We start from the raw sequence: 24,526 nt of genomic DNA on the forward strand, positions 1-24,526 counted from the left end.
CCCCCTCGCCGCCACAGCAAACCACCGGCCACCCACTCGCTCCCACCTCCCACGCGTTACCTGTCACGTGCGGGCCGTGCGGAGACGGGGTGCCGCGAGCAGGGATTAGGATGCAGAACACGCGGGGGCTCGCTTCACGTTTTGCAGCCAAGATCCGGCCTCACGCAGAGAACGGCGTGTCATCGGAGAAGGGGAAGACTTACCATAAACACAAGATGCAGTTTTAGATAAAGAAAGTGAGTTCCACCAAACCCCATGGGCCATCCAAAATGCGGTGTGAAGGGAAAGCACGCGCCCTCGGCCTTCGGTCACCCAGAGTGCGGGGATCTCTGGGGGACAGAGTCAAGAATCCTTTCTCTCACTTTGTCCATCCCTAACAATATATATGACTTAAGTGGCCCTTAATAAAGTTACACGCACACATAACATATTCTCGGGATTTAGTGAATGCCACTGGTTTCTGGGTTTTGTTTTGGGTTTTTTTGGTATTTTCGTTTTTATTTTTAAATGGAGCAATTTCTATAGGGCTCAGGATCACGCAAGCAGAGTTACTGTCCCTTTTTCAGTGGCAGTTCCTTTTGTAATTCAGCCTATTTTCTCTCAGTAGGTTTTGTTTTCTGAATGGGTAGTCAATGTGCTATGCCCTCTTCTAGTCGATTTTTGCTAAATTCTAATTAAAAACACGTATGTCACTTGGGATAAAATTTATTACTGGCCTCATCACTCCAAACATCTGTCCCGCTGAGGTCAAGAGATGCTTATTATCACTCTTACCAACACCCAGGGCTGATGGACTCTATCCCAGACAGTAAGCTGAGTAGTCAGGAGACACAAAACAAGAATTCTGAAACTCAAAAAATAAACTGTCATTTCCTCCAAATGCCCAAGTTCAAAAAATAAAAAATTAAAAAAACTTCATGAAACTTGTGATTGAAACGTGTCCCATGTTTCCCAATACCAAACCCATATCTCCAATTTAATAAATATACAACTATTCGGAACAGAGACAAGGCCGGATTGTGAGTTCCTCAAAACTGATGTTAAAATCTGGCATCTTACCCTTATTTTGAGTTAATCAAAATTCCAAGAGCAGTTATTAAGCCAATCTTTCTCCTTTCCGTTCTTTGATCATCTGGTTTTATTTCTATTTCTGTAGTTTTAGGCAAAGGAAAAAAAAATAATGTGCAACTTAAATTCATCAGAAGGAAAAAGAGAGGATTTAATTTACTATCTCGGTTTGCAACCTTCACGTAACAACACAATTTTTTGAAAAAAGCAAATGGAATCCCAACAAAGACATTAAACTTGAAATTCTGAAGTAGGAAGTAAAAACGATTTGACCGCAGCTCCATTTCTTGACACTAGCTCGATGCGCCTTCTGTTACTTAACCATGATGACGACCGTATTGATGTTCGCATATCTTTCCACCGCTGAAGTGTGATCCCTAATTGCATTAGTGTTCCCAATGCTCTGAGATCGGCAGAGATCTGTAGGCTCTAGAGTCAAGCTGGATAAAAACCTGTGTGACTTCAGCCTGGATTTTTTTTACCCAAAACTAATGAGCTAGCCTTCAGAAATATGACTTGAACAGGATCTGTTTAATCAAAGTTGTCCATTACAAAGCCTCCTTTGCAAGTTAATTTCTACTCACAACAATGTCAGCGAGAAGTCCTCAAGACAACCTGAGTCAGTCACTCTGAAATAAAGGATCAGCTTCTGGTAGTAAATGCTGTCCCCGGGGAAAGGCCTGAGCAGAGAGAAGGCTCCGGCACAGCGGGTGGCTTGGACACCTGGGCCCGTCTGTTCCACCAACACAACCACTTCCTCCCAATCAGGCCAACACACAGTGGCAACACACAAGGCAGATGCAACCCCACAGCTCTAACAACAGCTCTCCCTTTAAAGACATGGCCCTGGGATCAGTCCCTCCTCCTCCCGCACATCAGTATTCATTGTTGGTATCTACGACGTCAGCTACAAATCCCGCACTGACTCTGAGTCTGCCACAGCAGAGTTCAGGGACAGGAGCAAATTTCCATTCCTTACAGGCAATACCCACCCAGGTCAAGTTGTATGAGGATTTTTAAACCACACAAAAGCCATCCTCACCAGCCAAGGTCAGAGTCTACCTGCTGGGCTCCTGAAATATCTCAAACTCCTTTATTTCCCTCTCAGATGGGATCCTCCTGTGGCTTGAAGCAATGTCAGTAGGTTGCCTCTTTCTCGGAGACATCCAGCCCTCAGCTGGATGGAGTTTTGCAAACTAAAATTCAGTTAGGAGGCAGGCTCTGGGGTTTCCTTTGATGACCCATCCTGATATCTGCTTCTTGGAAGAGCTCATATGGCCTAAGAAATGCTCACACATCACTGAAGCCTACTTCCTCTGGTTGGGTCCCTATGAGAGAGAGGAAAGTCGGGCTAATGGACTACACGGAGGTTTAAAAACACCCAAGCCCAGCCAATCTGAGAGTTCTCCGAACTCCCATCAACTTGTCCTCCTTGCCGCTCTAACTTTAAAACTCCTTTGCTCTCTGCATTTTCAACTACGAAGCAGTTAACATTTTAAATCCTTTCCCATGGTCTAGAAGTGAGACATAATGAAAGAAAACTCAATGCCCTAGGAAGGGTTAAATTCTCCAAAAATGCTTCCGAGGAAGTCCTCCGTTGGCTCCAAGGTTTGGCAGCATGTCACGTCCCTGTGCCCTTCTGGTGGCTGCACCGAGACAGTCTTACAGTTAAAAAATAAGGCTCCTTGCAGGGACAGCGTGGGTAGCCTCTGTTTTGGTTTCCCACTCCCAAGTCTAAGTGGGGGTGGGGGGGGGCTACCACATCCTTATTAGTACAAGCTACAACCTTTTAAACATAATGTTTGAATGCTCACGTCATGAGCAAACAGTTCTATGTAAGACAAACACAAGAAGCCTGGGGTCAGAAAGACATGCATTCTTTGGCAAAGTTAACTTGTTCCTTTCTTCATGTTTAAAAGCCCCTTTGGAAATTAAGGAGAATGTTCAAACCTGCCAATAAAAAAAGTGCAACCATTTTAAAAGACAGCTGCCCGCTCAGCATCTTCTAAGTCAGGATATATTTAAACTTAAAAACATAATCCAACAAATGAGTTGCACTGGGGGGGGGGGGGTTAAGTGCCAGTTAAAAAGCTTTCTTTTCCCAGGATGAGAAAATACCAGGAGAACTGAGGTTTTACCATCAAGCAAGAGAAGTAAAAGGCTGCTTGGTTTTAGAACTACACATCTCTCTTATCAAAGTATATAATTGTACTCTCACGTTAAAAAGATTAGTTGCCTTCAACGGATTCTCAGGAAAAAAAATCCTATTATTTCCTCTCCACGAAGGAGTAACATCTTCCCATAATTACAGGAAAGCTGTGCATTAAGGTGCCTCCTCAGGAAGTACCATTTCCTAGTAAGATGCAACCCTAATCCACTCTCACGGAGTCAAAAATAAAGACTAAATTCTCACCTCCTACGGCCTTCTTTCCTCTGTAGCTCTTTCCATTAAACCTCCCTCAATAAGAGGCACCAGACAACAAACCATTAATTTAGAAATTCTTCTCAAGGACACTCTCATCTCAAGACCCCCTCCTGGCTAAGACGGTCAGATTTCAGCTACTTTACCTCGAAAGAGGCAAAGGTCAGGGAAACGGTATCTGCCACAACTGGAAATGCACACCCAGTACTGTCAGCACAAGCCCTCAGCCCTTGAAGACTTGTGTGTCACCTCTTACCAGCGATCGCACCCCAGACAGCACCCGTCCGGGCAACACACATGGAGCCGTGTCTCTCCCTCACACGTCTCTCCCTTAAATGTCCTCACAGAAACTATCAATTACGGACTCCAAACCAAAATCACCTTGACCGAACCCTTCATCTTCCAGATGGGCAGCAAGGGACAGTGCTTTGCCCAGGGTTTCAAAACAGTACACGTGAGTCAAGGAAGACTACAAATGGAAAGTGGTAGAGCTTTATTCGAGTTATCAACTTCTGCTTCCCTTCCTACTAGAAAAATAACACTTGATTTGGGGAATATATTTTGGCATCAACACTGAAGATAAGAAAAACACCACTTGTTTTGAAAACTCTTACATAGACCAAAAAGGTACGACTCATTCTTTCCTTCTCCATGATTCGTGAGTCAAAAAAAACCTGCTTTTCAAATACTGTGCCTAAAATAAGGATAGCTTTGATTTCAAATACCATTTGTACCAGAAGGTTGGCCATCAAAAACCAAAAAGCTACTTGAATTTGAGACATACAAGTCCTATCCTCACCAGAGCACAAAGTAGAAAGAAGAATTTTGAGGAGGGAGAATGGAAAAGTCAGACCAGGTCAGGGAGTAAGAGTGTCAAGGATGAGGAACCACACTTTAGTGCAGACTTGGAATTAAATCGCTTTCTTGCCTGAAACGGTAGAAGCCTTCCTCCTATCCTGCTGGGAGGGAGGGCCTGGGGGAGAGATGGTGGTTATCCTGCAACCTCTCTCCATGGTAATAATTACCTTTCTCACAGCTCTCATACACAGTGGCATGCGTTGGGAGTCGCACAAACACCACAAGAACATCACCTTCCATAGAACCAAGCCCGTCTTCCCTCCCTCCCTCCACACTTTCCTGAAATTTTTTTTTTAATTTAAAAAAAAAAGATATTGTCATACAAACATGGTTGCTTTCAAACTTTCCAGTAATGTCTCTGCTCTCTGAACTTTAGGTAGTTTACCCTGTTTCTTTCTATGCCCTCGTAGGCTACTTCTATAGCCAAAGTCACTCCCCATGACCAAACTGCAGACATAGTTCCTAGAAATCCTTGGAGACACTTACGACCTATATGACCTGGAGCCCTCTTTCTCTTCATGCTCAACCCTTATCTCAAACAAGGGAGGCAGAAAACGCAGGGAAAACAGAGCAACACAAAGAAACCGGGGTCAAAACCCTGGCTCTGTTCCTCATTGCTAAGTGGTCCAAGACAAGACTTTTAACTCTTTGACCTCTAGTATCCCCATCTGGAAAGTCAACATCATATTACCCACTACCCAGGGTGACTGTGAGAATTACAGATTATATATACACTCCCTTGTTAATGACTATAACATGGTATACACTAGATTAATGATAATAATTCCTATTAGAACTCCAACCTGGCATTTCATTTCAGGACCTATATGTACCTTCAGAAAACCTGCCCCTGTCCGATGTGGGGACACTTCCCTGAGATCCTTCTATGATCTGGACACTGATATCCATCACTCTAGATGTTTTCTTGGGAACATTTCCCTCGTTACCCAACAGGTTGAACACGGACTCCACATCTCATTAGAGGCAAGGTCATATTGATGTTTTGGGTCCTTCCAATTCTTTCTCTAAAATCATTACCAAAAATACACTCTTGATGATTTGTAAGAATGATTTCCAAACTGGCCTAGCCATTTCAAATAGAAAATCTAAGACCACAGAGTTCTGCGCTCACCCCAAGAGGTTCTGGTTTATTAGGTCCTAAGGAGGGGTCGGAATTGTGTTTAAGAATGCTCAGGGCAGGATTACTAATGATCTGTGAATGTTTGGATCCACTGTTTTGTATGATCCCAGATTTCTCCCTCTGCAGACAAACATCTGCAAACTGTAAATTACCTGTTTGGCTTCTAATTAGCAGCACCTGCTCTGTGAACCACCCCCCCTCTCTCCCCCTCCCTCTGCTTCCTTCAAGTGATAGTCATTCCCACCCGGTGGTCCCGCCAGAAACAAACAAAACACACCCATGACACAGGTAAGTCGGCAGGCACTAAAGCCTCCGGATTTGTGCAGAAAAAATTGCTATAAACAGCTTCGTTTCTCATTATTAATCTATCTCATGTGGGGATTTCCACAGGCAGAAACGCTCCCAAATGCCAAGAGCTGTATTTTCTTGTGGATCACTGAAACCTAATTATTAACAGGCCAGTGAGCCCTACTACCAGACTTTCGTACAATCAGCAGATCGCAAAGATAGTCTTGAACGCCAGACTACATAGAACTGAAGAATGGAGAGGCGAGTTCGTTTCTCGCGCACGCCACAGTATCTGAGCTGCTCTGGAAACAGAAATCTCATGCAAGGCACTGCCTGCTTGCACACAGGCATCCTTAGCACCTCAGAACCCTGAGATCCACCGCGGACACGATCACACCTGCCGGGTCCGTCTGTCCCCATGAGGAAGATCTCCGCCCTACGAGCCAGTCTACCCTGACGAGCTCCAGGAGTCTGGTCCGTCTGCCCCCCACTGCGCAGCGCCAGCATCGAGCTCCGTGGCGCACAGCACGTCTGACAAAAAGGGACCGGCGCTCGAGCCTCAAATCGCAATGACACACCGAGCGGAGACGGCAGGGTCTATGAGAAGCAAGGGCACGGCTCCGCGGGGCCGCGCTCCGGCAGCCCCCGAGGAGGTCTTCTCCAGCCGGCAGGGGGACCCGCGGAGAGGCAGGCGCCTGCGGAAGGGACCGCGGCCCCGGAGAAGCCCGAACCCAGCCTCCTCACCTGCCGGGGTCCCTTCGGCATCCTCTTCCTCTTCCCCAGGTGCTGGCAGAGGTTACGGTCATTCTCTCGATCGGAGCCGCAGTGGTGCGCGCGGCTGAGCCGGCTCTTCTTGGAGTGAAAGGACAGGCCGTTGGTGAGTGCTTCCCGTTTCTTCTTGCCCAGAGGGGTCTGGCGTTTCTCCACACGTTCCTGAGGCTTAAGTGCTACATCTTTCTATAGAAAGGAGGAGAAGGAGAGGGAAGCGAGGGTTACACAGGTGTCCAGGGTCGCACCCCAAATACAGGCTAAACGGGGTTACAAGGAGGGAGAGGGGAAAGCAGGAAGGGCAGGACAGGAGAACGCCCGAATCTAAGAAACACGGCTCTCAAGTCTTCTGAATCCCTAATGCGGCCACAAATACATCCTCTCTATTCTTGTTGGGCAGAAAAGTCAACAAAGCACAAAGCATCTGTCCATTAAAAAAGTGATTTCACTGCTTAGTGGCATTCAATCGGGTTCTCCGCTAGGTCCAGCGGCACACAATGACATTCCCCAAGGAGGCTCGAGACACTCACTTTCCAAGTTGGTGCATCAATTATGTTTCAGAAAAGGAGTCCTAAGTGCATGTATGATTTTAAATAAAAAAAAAAAAAAAAGGCAAAGCCTGACTATACCAGGGCCAGGTGGATACGAGCCAGCAAGAAAGAAACTATCAATTCATATGATTAAAATGTTTCCTTAATGCATTATATATTTTTACCACAAGTTCCTCTGAGCATCCTTGATTCCCAGGTCTTTGCAAAATGCAACAACATTATCATCACCAGGATGTACAGCAACTTTTCATTTATCGCTTTGTGAGTGGTTGGGGGGTGGGAAGGGTAGGAGAAACATCACGGACGTCCCGCACGCGGGGTAGGAAGCAGCGGCTGCGGAGACCACAGGCCGGCATTTCAGGCCACGAGATCCAGTGCATTCTGTGCTGGCAGGCAGCTCAGCACCTATGGAAATACCAAAAGCCCGGGTCCAAAGCCTGACTCTGACATTATCCACTAAGAGACCTGAAGTACCCACTGTTGGGATATGTGCAAATGTCCTTCGAACCCTGAGAAATGTACTCACGAAGCACTGAATTTAGAAGCTGTGGCATGCAGTCATTTGTGCATGAGTAGGCACAACCCGTTTACCCTGAAAATGCTCGTTCACGGAGCCTAACCCCCATATATAAAAATTCTGTTTCTGTGGTCCTAAATGAATGCACATTAAAACAAATAATAAAAACTGAGACAAAATTTTCCTTTTACCTATTTTCTCCTTAAAATACCTCTCTCTTTCTTTACTCCCCCACCCCCACTATCCTGTAGTCCCAAGGTGGTTCTCTATCCCGCTGCTTCCCAATATCCAGTACTGCCCACTTGACATGCACGCTGCTCCTCGAGGTCTTTCCCCAAATCAGCCGTTGCCATCGGTCTGGGGGGCTTGGATGTTTACATCTGCTTAGGCCTCAAAGCCCGACCTTCCACACCTCTCCCTGTTCTAGTTGAAGGACTCTCAGCAGGGCTGTCCACTCAGGAAGACCTTTCTTATAATGTGAAGCACTATTTTCAAGCCTTCCCTTAATACAAGTATTTTCTGTGTGCCCAGTATATACCAAGAACAAAATCAGCACTGTCCTACAGGGGCTGGGAAAACAATTGTGTGTGTCGGGGGGTGGGTTTCCTTACCTCATGGGACAAATATTAGGGACAAATATTAGTCAAATCACGTAAATATACCAGTGCAAACTGAACAAAGGAAAGACAAAGGGTGCTAAAATGAGGGGAAATGGTCTAGTCCAGAGGAGTAGGATGGTGCTGAGCAGATGAGTCATTTGACCTAGTTCTGAAAGTCTGAGCAGAGAGAACAGCTTGTGTCAAGGCCCTGAGGCAGCTGGCAGCATGACCTCTTAAAAAGAATCAGGGCACAGACTGAGTTATTCATCTCAGTAACCCCAATGCTTCACAGAACCAGGCAAAGATAAATAAATCAGGCTAGATAAATAAATAAACGAGGCAACTACTTAAAGTACCCAAACCTATAAGCAACAATAGCGACTGGATAGTATCAAGTAGGGGTACGAATGGTATACAGAGTGAAGCAAACTAGAAAACTGGAAACCAAGGAATCCCGCAGGCACTGCAGAAACCAGGATCACGACAAACAGCAAGAAGCCCCATAAGGGCCGAAAGAAGCCATCAGAGCAAGAAGGTATCAAAAATAACCATCTCATCAGGCAAATGACTGGCTCCAGGTCCAACGTGTAGCTGCCATCAGTGCTGATGGTTTGCCCTCCGCCGTTAGAGAGGCAGCTCTCCCGAGGCGAGGGAGATGCGTGGTGGCGAGTGTTCAGGGGATGAGCTGAGATCGAAGGCAGTGCCCATGGCCATCGACTCCAGTCTCAGAACTTGGACAGACGATCTAGCCCATGAAACGTTCAGTAAATGTCCGCTATATTTAACCCTCCGTCCGGCGCCCACCACCACGGTCAGCTGTTAGACATCTGCTCGGTTCTGACCATTCTGTGTCTGACGTCGCGCGCAACCAAAAAGGGCCAGCGCTCATGCAAGATGCTCAGGAATGACGGACGGCAAACCTAGAAGCAGCCAGGTGAGCCCCATCGTGGACCGCTTCAACCTACTGCAATCAACTGTACTTCCTCTTCTGAGAGTATTATCCAAACTCCCCACAGGGTTAAAAACAACAACAAAGAAGAACTCCTCTTTCTCCTACAACCCACCCACGGCCCAGCATATACATGGGTGTGGGGTATCAGATTAATAAACAAACGAAACTTAGTAATGTATCAACCAAGCTTTTTAAAAAATGACGCCATTCTCTTTGGAGCCCAACTCTCCTCTCACACTGAAGGTGCTCCATATATTGAAACTTATGTACGATTCCATACAAATGTGAATTAATATTTATGAGAGTATGGTATAATTTCTTCCAGATCCATTTTATTTTCATGTAGCATATTAATCAAGGCATCTCACCGCACCGCGGCATAGCTACACAGAGCGAATGGACCCCATGCCGTGACATTAGCTCGTAAGAGACCTGCCGAAGTCTTAGCAGCAACCGTACAATCATCTTAGGTCCAATTAATATTGAGATTTTCAACTCTGGAGGGTGTTGGGTGGGGAGGAGAGAGGAAGAGAGAAAGGATCAAAGTGTGTGTAGAGGTGGTGGCTTAAGAGGTAAGAAAAAAAATCAAGAGTCTTTAAAAGGTTTTTATTATAGAAGAGGTTTATATTCTCAAAGCCTAGAAATTATCTTTATTCTTTCAAAGATACAGTTTTATTTAGAAATTGCTGCACAGACACTTTGGTGTAATTCCTGAACAAGCCAGGCTACTGTTTATCCATTCCCTCTGTCAACACTCCCTGGCTGCCTACGATGTATAAAGTAATCATTTAACTTCTCACTGACTGTGTTGGAGGGAAAATGACAAGAACTGTCCATTCTAAGCAAAAAGAATCAAAGACAAAAAGACTGATGATAAATCACTAACCTTATAACACTCGAGAGAGCTGTGCATGTGATGACACACACGTGTGTGTGCCTGCATCTATACACCAACCAACAATTACCCCTGATTTAAGAATTTCCTCAAACACACGTGGGGGGGCAGGCGGTCTACAAACCACTGTTACAAAATGGGAAGGAAATCATGTGATTTATAAATGTTTACAATCAACGAAGGACGATTTTCATAAGCCGGTTGACTCATCTGTCTACCTGATAAAGGCTAGTGATTCCCATGGAAAATTTATGTCCGTGAGAATTACCTGCAGGGCTTTTTTGAAAATAAGGTGACCGTGCCCCAGACTTGGCAAAGGAAGCATTTAGTAAACAAGCACTGGAAAGGAAAGCGGGGAGGGCAGAAGAAAAAGGAAGAGATCTGGAAAAAGGGAAAAAAAAAAAAAAAATATATATATATATATATATATATATATATATATGTCTAAGGCATTCATTTGACAATCAGGGAAGCTAGCAAGAAAGCAAGAAAGCCAGCACGCCAACAACAGAAGGCTGGCTGTGAAGTAAAAAGATTTAGACATATTTGCTGGCAATAGAGGGGGTAAGTGCACAAGCCATGCATACCAGATGGGACCAGGTTTCATGAATAGTTGAAATTATGTGATTTTTAGGTCACTGGTGATGGAGGACAGGGTCACAGCAGCACACATGCCGAGAGGCTCCAAGACGGACTATTTCCTTTAACACCCAGCCTTCTTCAAAATAGGTGCTCTCGCTCTTGACTTCCCCTTCTCTCAAATTATAATCTCTTACCAAAGGCTTCCTCCGCCACTCCCGAATTTCAAGATGAGATGGTTCGGCGCTGTGCAGACGAGGGGAGAGCGAGAAACTGCAGACGTGTCTCCGCAGCGGGGCTGCGTCTGCTGATTACAGATGAAGCCGGAGACAACAGAAAAGCAAGGCACAATTTGCCTGCCTTGCACGAAATAGGTTTCAGAGAGTCTCCCTCTGATTTTCGGAACCAAACTAATCTGAGAGCGGCCCGTCACTTACAAAGCATCTGCGGCGTGGGTGCCTGCGTGTGCCCCTGGGGACGCCCATGTGGGAGAGAGGGGTACGGTTTAACCAGAACCCTTCTGAACTCATCTGATCTTAGGGACGGGCGATGAAGTAACAGAGAAGCCAGGGGAAGTAAAGAAAAGGCGCTTCTGACTGTCTCCATCCAAAGGCCTTCACGGCTGCTGTGTTCTCATTTTAGTTTGCCGCGTGCTTTGTTGGTTTCTTTTACTGCATTTGTACTTATTTTGGAATGGTCTGACAGACCATGATTCCGTCCTTTCTTAAATGCCAAAGAGGTGAAAGCATTTACGGTGATAGTAAGAAGTAAAACATGAAGAAAGAAACAAAACACACAGCTCTTTTGAAACTGAACTGTAGGCTACATTAACACCAGCCCCCATTCTGGACTTCTGAACAGACCTGCAGAACCTAGACGTTTTAGTAAGGACAGGAGACTGTGTGTGGCAATTTACAAACAAAATAACAATGTGGCATTCAAAAAAATAATTCCTCGTGTTCACATCTTTTAAAAACAAAACTGAAAATACCTCGCTGTGCCAGCCACTTTGCCACCTGTTAGAAATACCTAAGAAAGGTTCCCTGACCCCAAGCTGCTTAGTGGGGGTGCAGAAGACAAATCATTGAGCCGTTACAGTAGAGCGGGTTAGGTGAGGAGCCACTAAGGTGATCCCTACCTCCGCCTTTCACACGGCATCACGACTGTAGCTCTGTATTGCCACGAAGACAGAAGAGTAGATCAATGGAACAAAATAAGAGTACAGAAATAGACCCACATGCGTACAGAAAACTGGTTTTTCGCAAAAACACAAAAACAATTCTGTGGAGAAATAACCTTTTTAACAAATGTTGATGGAACGAATATATACACACACACATATATACATATGAATATATATGCAAAAATTTTTGATTGGCATCTCAGTCTAATAAGGAAAAATAACGCATCATAAACCTAAATGTAGAACCTAGAACTATCCAACTCCCAGAAGAAAACAGAGGAGAAAACGTTTGTGACCTTGGGTTTAGCAAAGATTGCTTAGACACGATGCCAAAAGCGTAATCCATAAAAGAACAAAGTGATAAATTACTCCTCATCAAAAATTAAATCTTCTGCTCTTCAAAAGACACTGTTGAGAAAATGAAGAGACAAGTCACAGAATGGAAAACTATCTGCAAAGTGTACATAACTGAGAAAAGTTTTGTATCCAGATTTTATATATATATATATATTTAAGATTTTATTTATTTATCAGACAGAGAGAGATCACAAGCAGGCAGAGGCAAGCAGAGAGAGAGTCCAATGGAAAACTCGATCCCAGGACCCCGAGACCACAACCCAAGCCAAAGGCAGAGGCTCAACCCACTGAGCCACCCAGGCGCCCAGATTATATTTTTAAAAGCCCTCAAAACTACATAAAAACAACCAACCCAGTGTTCTAAACAGTCTTAAAAAAAAAAAAAAAAGATTTGAACACTTAACTAAAGAAGATACGGGTGGCAGGTGACACGTGAAAAGATGTTTAGCATCAACAGTCATCAGGGAAATGCAAATTAGAACCACAATGGGATGAAGGCCTAGAATGAAAAGGCCTCAGGACACCAGCTGTGGCAGGGATGCGGAGGAATGCTCATCCAATGGGAGGGATGACAAAAGGCCCTGCCACTCTGGCAAAGAGTTTGGCCACTTCCTTAAAAGTTCAAAGTAGACCTACCCTATGATGTGACCATTCTGCACCGAGGTATCTCTCCCGCCCCAAGTTAAAGCACATTACCACAAAAAAGATCTGCAGAAGAATGCTCATCAGCTTTGTTACAGTTTAAAACTGGAAACAACTCAAATGTCCATCAACAGATGAACAAACCGTGATCCCAACGTTCTGGAGAGAGAGCATTAGCAATGAGACAGAGTGGCCTCCTGACGCACGACAACTTGACTAAGTCGCAAAATAATAACGCTAAGTTAGAGAGATGAGTCCCAAGAGAGTATTTCGTGTGATTCCATTTATATGAAATCTAAAAAATACAAGATAATCAGGAGTGAGAGGAAGTAGATCAGTGGTTCCCATCAAGGGGCAGGAAGAGATTATCCACAGACACGAGGAAACATGTGGGGAGAAGAACTCTCCACGGGCTGGATGACGGCCATGCTTTCGTGGGTATACGCACACGCGAAAATTTGTCAGACCTTATACTTTTAATCCACACAGCCCACCGGTCTGTGAATGAACCTGAGTAAAGCTGTTCAAAACACACAGCAACCGTTGCCATCGCGCAGGACGGCAGCTCACCGTCCCCAACACCGGGATGGCGCGCCGCGTCCGTCCAAAGAACTCATCTCTCGGATTCCCGCAACGAGGGGAGGACCGCGCAGCGGAAGGTCCGGCATGAGCCCGCGACGGAGCCGAGAAGTTTCCACCGAAGACGACTCCGCCGAGGACAAGAACGCCTCGGGCAGACGGGGCAGGGCCGTCTTCGCGTCATTTTCAGGACCAAGGTGGAGTTCACGGTGTGCCTCTTTCCTTCACTTCTAACAGTCAATTCTCGGTTATTCAGAACCCAACCTCTGTCAAGCTTTCCTAGCTTTCGTTCAAGTGCCCCAGTTACTGTTTGGCCACATCCTCTCTCATGCACACTTGAACCAGAAAGCAAAGAAAGAAAACATAAATACATTTTTTACTGCTCCTACCTATTAAAAAAAAAAAAAAAACTGAGGCGGTTTCTTAAAATATATTTAATACATGACGATACACAGGACATAAGAGAACCCAAATGGAGAGAGGAAAAATGGTTTAGAAAAAGAAACTAAGTACAAATTCAGGATATGAAAACATTTGTCAAAGGTGTGGTGCCATTGTCAGAGGTGAGGAGTCACAAAAAAAAAAAAAAAAAAAAGAGAGAGAGAGAGAAAGAGAGAGAAGAAAAGAAAAACAAAACAAAGGGGGAAAAAAACAGCCACTTGAGAAGCTCTCCTAAATACAGCTATGGGATGAGATCACAACCAGCAGCTTAAGTGAGATTTTTGCACACTCTGTGAATTGAAAACGTCCCAGCAGCCTCTCATTCCCATAGATAATTGAGAGTTGGCTGCTGTTAGACCCTAACACTCTCAAAGCAGTTGAGTCCCTGGCAACTAGATGCTATTGCTTAAAACAGTTTAGGCTCTCAGCCCTGAAGGATTCCTAAAATTGGATTACAGTCCCTCCAGATAATCTGAGAAATACAGCATGACGAAAAGGAAACCTTAAAAAAAATTTTTTTAACTCCTCCATAACAGCAACATTCTAAAAGCTGAGCACAGCATGACTCAGGCAGAAAATCTCATCAGAGAAGGCTTAAGGGCGATCACGTGCACAGAGAGTGAGTCCAAACAGGGGAAGGGAACCACACCACAGAGAAGAGCACAGGAGAAGCCAGACGAGAAGGCGGGCATGCCGCACAACCTCGGGCCTTTTCAAGGGCGGGAGCCCGGCTGGCTACCTCGAGAGAGGCAGGCAGAGTGGGCAAATTTCTGTTGCTTTTTGATCCACTGTCACCTAATCCACTGCGGTCACACACACGCATTTGAGAGGATGTGTAATTCTAATGACAGCCCTTCTAACTGGCCGTTATTCATTTTCTGACCAGGCATTCCGGGCACAAAATGGGGAAAGGGTTCATTAATGGTCGTGTGGCAAAACAGTCAGAAATCGGGGCCTCCCTGCCATACTCAGGTTTAGCTGCACAAGGATGACGGCTATGGCTCCCGCGTCACCCCTGAACTCCCTGTGCAGAATACAGCACGTGCCACAGAGCAGGGGTTTCTGAACAAACGAACTGGGAGAAATGAGGACCCCACGCAGGTTTCTCTTACTCCAGAGGCGGTCCCACCAGGCTACGCATCGATGCGTACCATGCCCCCCTCTTCCTTTCTCACAGTCACCCAAAAACTTCCAGACTTGGTATCCCCGCAGCACACCACGGTGAAACCATCACCATTCCCCGGTGCACTCAAAAGGGGCGGAGCGGATGCCTCAGAGACAAGACAGATCACCTTACTAAGTCCAAAAGGAGACAAAACAATAAAGGGGACTGACTGGCAAAAAGCCAGGTCTTCTTCTGTGGCTTCGTATGAAGGTCAAATGACCGTTTACCAGGTCTGAACACCTCCTACTCCGAAAAATCAAGGGGTTGATACTATGGTCGACCGGCCCGATATTCCAAGCAAGGAGCCCGACCCGCCAGTGAAAACCGCCTCCTACGCAAATACTGGGATTCAAATGAGTAAAAGACACAGGCTTTTTTTCTCTTCCTCGACGTGTTCCCAACTTCTCTTCCGCAGGTGCCCGTGAACGATCACAGCTTCGCTTCCAACGGCCACTCTCAGGATCGTACTGATCCTGTAGCTGTGACTGTCAGCTCTGTGTGCTGAACGGTCACTTCCCGGGCCTGGGGCACTCCTGCAGAGGACAGGTATCCCCGCTTCCATGTGGAACGTGGCCTGCTTTGGGCCTGCATCACCATCATAAAGGGAAAAGCAAAGGAGATGATGTATACACCAGAAACGCAACGTATAGTGTGGATGGGCATCTGGACCTAAGAGGATCTTTCATTTACTTTGGGAAAGATGCGAGGTATCCATTCGTGGCACTATCCTAGGACAGTGAAAGGAAATGAACCACAGGACAAACAGAGACTGGGATTCGGCGCCGTGAGAGGGTTCTCCATCCCTCTCCTCCGTGTGCCACCAGTTCTGATCCCCACTGTCTCCCTAGAAGACAGGGAAAAAACTCTCCATGCAACATCAGCATCTTGCAAAGGGGGACACGCGGGGAGACCACTAAGAGGTCCTTCTAGCTCTGGCTATTGAGAAGTCAGATCTGTACAAAACAAAACAGAAAGTCAAAGCTGCGGTAACAGGCAGCAGAAAACACCGAAACCTGCTTTAGCTAGGGCTGTGCTGTTCCCGAAGCAGGGGCGACAGCCAGCAGTGGGGAATCACTTGGACAGGCCCATTTAGGGAAACAAAATCACAGACACACACACACAAAGAAGGCACATTCTGTCCACTCAGCAGACAGGAAACAACTTTATGAAAGGTAATTTAATGTTTAGAACTATTCAGTGACAGGAAAAGCAATTTCTGGCAAAGTTCACATCATGCGGTTCTGAATACAAACAGTTTTGTACAGCACATTGGGAGGGTACATGGGTGAGAGACAGTCCCTTTACGGCGCAAGTTTTCAAGTGGTTCAGAGAGCTTTCTGGAGAACTATGAAACAATTATTACCGGAGTAATAACTCTGTAACTTTCTCCCATCTTCCCAGCAACTGTGGTCAACGTCCCGTCGAAGGTAAGCAGACACGGATTGCTTCCTTTACCGGGCGGCGCAGGAGCCAACGTGGACATGCACACGCCGACCCTCCCCTACTGCAGGAACCTCTGTCAGACCCTTCCTCAAAATAATTTTAATTGAAAGGCCAGAAACCAATCCACTCCAACGCATATAAATTTAGGATCTTCCATGGGACGGTCTCTTAGGTTTTGTCAACTGTCTAATGTCATTATCCCGGGAGACTGTTTTATCCCATATAAAATGTTCAACATTTTACCAACATATAAAATGTTCAGCTTGGAGCTCACTGATCCACTAGAGGTTTTCTTCCAGATCGTATTCTCATTTTCCGAGGGACAAAGCTCTGGACTGGTAAAGCTCCTCTCATTCCCTGACACCGAGTCATTATAACCTTATTTGTGTCAAAAAAACGACCTTTTGTTTGAAGAAAATTTCATATTATGGTTTAGTATTATCTCATTATAAAAGACTTCTCACCTCCACTTCCCTCCAAAGCATAATGAGGGAAGGCCACACGCTTCTGATGTCCAACAGCTGAACTCTCAGAACGGATTCAAATCGGCAATAAAAATCTTTACAGGAATAAAAACCGTGGCTTTTTCTCTACAACTGACAATCTTTGCCATTTTCTTTCAGGAGTGAACAGTGGCAGATGACGACACCTTTCTGACCTTAAAAAAACAGGAAGCTACACAAATGTTCCAGAAGCTGCACCCCACAGGTTTTGCCGGGGCAGGGAAGCGAGTATTAGTGGATGATGGTAACACGGTAACTGCCATAAACCCCACGGGACTGAACCGCAGAAATGCCCGCTCAGCTGCGGACGCGCGGTCACTAAGGAAGACACACGTACGGGCTTCACGGGACATCCTGCCGGCCTAGGACCGCGTTCACTCAGCTGCAGCCTACGAATGGGCGCGCTCGCTTCGTCGCCCCGGTCTTCCGTTTCAGGTTTTCTCCAGAAAGGTTTTCTTTGCTTTAGCATCACTCGGGTAAAACTACGTGGAACTACCCCGCAGGTCTACACGCAGCCTAGAAAAGTGCGTTAGATGTACCCACCGACCCGAGACGCAGACTAAATCAACTCCTCAAGCTATTTCTGGAATGAGATTAATTAGACCCTACAATTGAGTCGAAGGAAGAAAAGAGCCTGTCCTCTCTGTTGGCTGGTAACTGACCTGAGAGATGAAAGGTGGTGCCCGTCTGCGTAAGGGAATCAGGTGCTAATTTGGAGGCGACTCCGTCATGCAAAGACGTCTGGATGTCCACCCAGCTTCTCCAACAAGCCACAGGCTTGTCACTCTAACAAAGCTTCCTATAGATAGATTAGTGATGTGTAGGTACTTATTGGGTCTATCAGATTTGATATCGGAATCAATCTCTTCCTTCAGAAGCTCCGGGTTAATGGCAAAGTTTATTAAACTGCAGGCAGTCATTCAGAAAAGATCAATAGAGACATGATTACAGAGTAACCAGAGGATTAAACATGAGATTTATCACAAAATTAAACTGAATTAAACGTTCTCTGATAGCAGTTGAAATGCTGTCGATACCTTTAACTCATAATCTAGGCTCTCCGTGTTTACCTAATAGGCAGTAGGGATGCCTGATTTGAGAAGACGACTGCTGTATAAAAACATAAGCCACGGAGATTTGCTGAAAGCACTGAGAGCCCTTCTGGAAATGTTCTCCCATTTTTCAACAGCACCATTTTAATTTATCCGCAAGAGCTACCCATGGTTACCTCCGCGGAGCTCTAAGTGCACACCCCATCCCTCCGTCCCCAGCACAGGCCCGTGCATGCGCACAAAAGGCACGTATCTAGGGATCTGTCTGCAGAGGACGTACTTTCAAGAATTTCCTTCTCTCTCACACAGAAGCATGTGCGGTGACACGGCCCAGGGTCCCACCTGGACAGGGAGCTGGAAAATGTCATCCGATTATGCGAAAATCAACCCTTCCTCATCCCTGGAGCATTTCTGGACGCCTCCACAAGCTCGGCAGATTGCATTCGTAACAGTGAAATTCCCACCTCCGCCCACAAGAGGTGAGCACCGGCTCACCCAAGCGGCGGTGGCGTAGCCGCCCGTCACCGGCGGAGGAGTCCACACACAAAGGGCTGTTGAGACGGACATGGGAACCACAGTGACAGAGAACGCTCTGCAGGATGCGCACCGCTGAAGGCCAGGCCCGCTGTGTGAGCCGGGGGTGGCGCGCACGAGCAGACGGGCCAGCCGGGAAAGCAGGTACGGGGCCGAACCCGAGCCCGTCGCTGAAGCTGTACCTTGGCAGGGCAGCACTTCAGAGGGAGACGACTCCTTCTCCCTTGTCCGGTTTTTGTCATACTCTGAGGACTCCTCGTCCCACAGACGGCACTGGCCCTGCCCCACCAAGCAAGCGGCAGGCGCTGGTGATTTCAGCAGCAGCGGTCCACGATGACGGCCCTGCTGCAGACGCGGGCAGCGCTGGGCTGGACACGAGGTGCCGAGGCCGAGCTGCCCTGGAACCCCTCATCCCTCGTCAGCACACGGACTGACACCAGGGCAACCCCTTTTCTTCTCAGCAGTTACCCAACCCCACAACAGAGCTCTGGGCAGTCCCCAATCCTTCTCAGTTCCTCAGGGAGCAAGACGGCCATCCTGCCCGCTGAGAAAGGAAGGCTGCGCCCCCTCCTTAGAAGCGAAGGCTGCTATGAACTGAGGACACAAAGCCAAAACCTTCTTATGTTCAGAATCCTTTTTTTTTTTTTTCAAGTAGGCTCCACACCCAGTGTGGAGCCCAACAAGGTGTTTCAACTCGCGACTCTGAGATCAAGACCTGAGCTGAGATCAAGAGTCACACACTTGGCTGATTGAGCCACCCAGGTGCCCCCAGACTCCTTTACCGCGGGAGATCCTATCGGTTGTTACAGTCCCTTCCTACAACAGAAACTGGATTTCCAGAGAACGGCAGCACTCCGCGGCTGCCCACGCTCTCCACTGGCTCCCCACGTCCTTCCTCGGGTCCCTGCTCCGCCAGCCCTGACACGAGGAGCAGGAGCTCCGGTGGCGGTCAGACCTGAGTGTGAGCGGCGGAGGTGCCACCCCGCGGCTCTGCGACCTCGAGTGAATGTCCCAGCCACCGCAAGCCTCCATTTCCACTCGCGGGACACAGGGACAGAGCACGGTGGTTTCGTGAAACCCGCGGCAAGCGCCTGGTTATCTGCCCGCACACGGCAGACAGCAAGTGAATGACACGTGGGAATTCCTCTTCCTGACTAATACAGTCCTGCTCTCAGTCATTATAAAGGGAAACTGTTTGTCATTGTAAAAGACCGTATTTGGCACCAGAGGATTAATGGCGGGATCTGTTCTCCATCGATCCTCAAGGCTGTGTTTACAGAGTATCTTCCAGAGTACGGAGTAACGGAGTGCTGACGGTGTTTACAATCCTTCTTTTAATTACCACAACACCCTGGGAGGCCTCAGCATTCTCATTTCTATCAAATGGGAGCGAATGACACGGCACCAAACTGACGAAGTGGCCACGAGGACTGAGTAAGTGAACGTTATTTCTGGAACAGACCGGGGGTCGTTATTTTATCACTGTGAGCTGACCTGACCACCTTGCACGCAAGATACATCCAAAATTATAAGACGCCCCCCATGTAAACCCTTCCTACAGGCAGGCAGAAAGAAGTCCTAAAAGAGCATGAGCCACTGATGACATCATAAATCTCTTTTCAACTGCTTCACCCCTGCTGGTTTTCCAAATGAGACATCTGTCCATTTCCGAAAAGAAACAAATGCTACAGAACAGTAACTAGATGCAGTCTAATGGGAAAAGGTCACCTCTACCGCCTCCTGCCGGAGCCTGACCTTGAAAGAAAGGGGTTTCTTGGACTCTCTTAGGGAATCCTTCAATGTACCATCCAAAACGTTCCTGCCCAAGGCTTAATGGAACAGGGGGAGATGGAAAAAGAAGGGGGGGGTGAGCTCTCCTTCCCAGCTGAGCCCTGACACATACAGTACTGTTTGGGAGGCAACTTTATATGCTCTTAGTAGTAGATTAATGAATGTAATTACCTAGCATTGTGGCTGTGAATGCTGCAAAAACTATAATTTATAGAGTGCTGTAAAGTTCTAATGTGTTTTTATGTCCATAAGCTGCTTAACCATAATCTAATGCATTTGTACAAGAACAGCCTAAGTGGCTCTCAGCTGAACAGTGAACACAAGTGTCTGAACCTCGGTGATTTCACTCGTACGTCTTTATAACCCAACCCCGAGTGTGAGCATCTGAGGGAAACAGCTGCTGAATTACACAAATAATTCCAGAGACAGTGACAAGGCTCTCTGCCTCTCACACCGTGAGGAGAGCTTCTGGTTGACAAGGGCTGCAGGCCTTAATCACACGCTGCAGGGGCCTGCACGCGAGCTCGCTGGCCACCTCTTCTCTTCCTGCCACACCCACCACCCTCCCCTCCAGGGTGCTGGCCCTCCCCCTCCCCCCTACCTCTTCTCTACCTGCAACTCCCACCACCCTCCCCAACAGGGTGCTGCCCCCTCACCTCTTCTCTACCTGCCACACCTACCACCCTCCCTCCAGTGTGCTGGCCCTCACCCCTGCCCCCAACAGGTGGGGGGTTGGGCAGCAAGGAAGGGCGGTGAGAAGACTTCCAGTCTGGAAAAAGTCTTACCAATTCCAACTTTTCCTCTTTCTCTGACATCACATTTTCAAGGAAAGGGTGTCAGAGCTCAACCATTCTTTGACATCTAGAGCAAATTATTCTTTGAGACCGCCTCTGTCAGGGGTCTGAAGCACCCTTAGGATTCTCTTCATAGATGACACGATGATGAAGAGGACGGTGGTGATGGTGGCCATGCTGGTGGCTGATGTATACTAAGAGTTTACCATGCGCCAGAATCGCATGCCCATGAAATGTTTGAAAAATAAATAAAATGCTTAGAATAGTGTCAGGACCTAAGCTACACTTTGTCCACACTGGCCATCAGTACAATGATGAGGGAAGACACCATATGGGACCCCAGAACCTGCCTACATTTTCTACAGGCAAACAGTGGGAGTCCTAAAGGTCCATAACTGGGAGTTGGGGAGACGCGCTCTGGACTACAACGGGACCAAACTACCGATAAGGCAGGAGCATCGAAGTACAAGCAGACGAGTCCCACTCTATTAACCCCAAAGCTCCATGCTGGGTGAACCGTTCTCCCAGAGGGCACGCCCCAAAGGACCATCAGATGTTAGAGCAAAAAAGAGCCACAGCAGCAGGAATCCCCACTTTCTCCTCCTCTTTTCAGTAGCACTGCCATATGGTTATCAGTGAGTAAATATTTCAGCACAATTTAAAAAATAATAGCTTCAGGAAAACACAAGGCTAGAAAACCTTCGGAGCTCTCAGCTGAGTACAGGAACACAATGGCATTACATCAGCGGCCACGCAGGGACAAAGAGCCAGCTCTGAGACACACACTCAGGATAAATTAGGATCACGGCTAATAAATAATGGATGCTCTTCCTAGTTAAAAATGTCCTGCTCTCCAGCATGCATAGGAGGAGATGTGATTTGGATTCAATTAAAGCTCGATCCTGTCCAAGGGAAGAAATTCTGCCTCTCAGGGAGGGCCATGTGGCTGCTGCTTTACTCCTTATGCCAGACTGGTCTCTAGAAGCCTCAAGATCCACCAGGTTCACGGCCACGGCTTAGGCAGGAGCTCCTCGTCTCTCCTCCAGCAGGAGAGTAAAAGAGGACAAAGCTTGAAAGGAAGTAACAGAGAGAGGAAAGTGTTTCCTACATCCTGGGAAATTAGCCCTGACCCGGGATGTGAGCACTGGTTTCCGTTATCTCGTCTAAAAGAAGAGGGGGCCGGGGGTCAATAAACCACTTCCTGGAAAACACCCCTTCGTCCTAAGAAAGCTGAAGTGGCACGGGGCACAGTAAGGCTTTGGGATGGGGCCACTTCTTTCCCTTTCCCTCCCCCTGTCCTGGGCTTCCCTACAACAAACCACTGTTCTCCAGCGGCCTTCAAGGCTCACGTCCTCCTCTGCAGTCCAGGCATTGAAGGAAAGCTGCTGGCCAAAGGGAAGTTCCCGGACTTGCACGAGCTCCTCCCCCGACCGCCACCACCCTCCCGCGTGCCTTTCTCACCTCACGCTTCCCTCTGGGACGAGGACCTGAACTGTTGGCTCACATTCTCTCTGCCCATAACCCCCGCGCTGCCCTAGATGCCAGTCCGCACCTATCCGCTCACGTTGGCAAGCACACGTCTACCTCGTGGCTCCCTGCTGCTCGCGCCAAACTGATGGCACCAACTTGGCCCATGCCCTGCCATGACGTACTGGTTCTGTCTCGCACATAACTCCCTCCCCATCCAGGAGCCTAAGGGGTGATTTCTCCCTCCCAAGCACCCTTAGCACTTTCTGTGTATACCAGTGGTCTGTGAGATGGTCCACCGGGATAAGGGAAGTCTACACACCGTCTATGTATGCGTGCCATTCATTTCACTCTTTAATATTTCTCACGTTTCATGTTCTGTGATCTATACAACATCCACACCAGCACATACATCAAACTTTTAATTGAAGAAAAACATGCGTAACAGGGGTGCTTATTCAAAGTGGGTTCTCCATAGGAGCATACAATCACCAAAGTTTGGAGACTTCTGGTTTGGACTTTGCAGAGGGAAGCGACAGTTTCCTATACTTTTTTAAACACTCAAAAAATCAGTAAGTGATTGATTGATATAGTAGCCAGACATTACGAATCACAGCCTACACACCCAGGGAAACAGAAAACAGAAAAGGGTGCTCTCTGAGACCAAATCCCTGCATTTGGTAAAGAAATAAATCTTCTGTCTGTAAGAAATAACCACATTCAGTGACTATAGTTAATAACACTGTGCTGTTTATTTGAAAGTTGCTAAGAGAGTAGATCTTAAAAGTTCATTTTTTTAAATAAAGATTTTATTTATTTGAGAGAGAGAGAGAGAGCGAGCGCGAACAAACAGTAGGGAGGGAGGCAGAGGAAGAGAAAGAGAGAAGCAGACTCCCTGATGAGCCGAAGCCTGTGCCTGGCTCGATCCCAGGACCCAGAGACCATGAGCTGAACTGAAGGCAGAGGCTTAAAAGACTGAGCCGCCCAGGCGCCCTAATCTTTAAAGTTTTAATCACCAAAAGAAAAAAAAAGAACGGTGTATGGTGATGGATGTTAACTAGACTTTGCAATATATACAAATACCAAATCATTATGTTGTACACCTGAAACTAATACAGTATGATATGCCAATTATACCGCAATTAAAAAAAGAAAGAACCACATTAAGAACAAGTGTCAGGGGATCATCTTTCGGTATTAACAACGTAATGAAGACTTCATGGGGGTCCTGGACCTCTAGGTAACAAGTCCCCAGCCAATTAGCAGCCACCATCAAACATGTAAGTGTTCTGGGATCTGGCCCACAGATGTCTTTTAACAAAACATCAGGAGTTTGCCTATTTGAATAGGATACTGTGTTGAAACAGAAAAGCAAGGGAAGATGTGATAATGCTTGCTCACCAACGCGTGTTTCTCAGGAGATAAAATAAATCCAACTTTATCCTGTCAAAGAAACACCCACAGCCAGACAAGTCTGTGTGAACCGCCATTTCACAAGGGAACCTCAAAGTTGCAACTAACTGTCTCATGGATAATGCGTAGAGACTTACTGGAAAAGAAATTAGACCCTTATTCAATCCCTGCAGTAAAGTTTTTATGCAATTCTCGATCAATCAGGTGGCTTATGCAGTTATTATCACTGCTAGTCCTAGAATATGAATCCCTTGAGGGAGAAGACGGTCTTATAACACATCAAATCGCTCACAACACCACATCTGGTCCTTGGTAGACATTCAGTAAAAGTCTGGATAAACACTGAAAAAAAATTTTTTTTAAGATTTTATTTATTTATTTGAGAGAGAGATGAGAGAGAGAGAACATCAGAAGAGGGAGGGTCAGAGGGAGAAGCAGACTCCCTGCCAAGCAGGGAGCCCGATGCGGAACTCGATCCCAGGACTCCAGGATCATGACCTGAGCTGAAGGCCATCGCTTAACCG

The 24,526-nt window shown here is 46.9% G+C and overlaps 1 protein-coding gene across 1 annotated transcript in view; it reads right to left on the bottom strand.

The window, feature by feature from the left end:
- Window positions 1-24,526, bottom strand: part of AUTS2 (activator of transcription and developmental regulator AUTS2) — a 1,079,185-nt gene that overhangs the window by 803,355 nt on the left and 251,304 nt on the right. Inside the window, exon 2 of the mRNA XM_032872387.1 lies at window positions 6,522-6,734. Within this exon, the coding sequence (XP_032728278.1) occupies window positions 6,522-6,734 (213 nt within the window). The remainder of the gene's footprint in view (window positions 1-6,521; window positions 6,735-24,526) is intronic.

This window comes from Lontra canadensis, unplaced genomic scaffold, assembly GCF_010015895.1.
Source record: "Lontra canadensis isolate GAN:19392208 unplaced genomic scaffold, GSC_riverotter_1.0 scaffold45, whole genome shotgun sequence".
Classification (NCBI taxonomy): Eukaryota; Metazoa; Chordata; class Mammalia; order Carnivora; family Mustelidae; genus Lontra; species Lontra canadensis.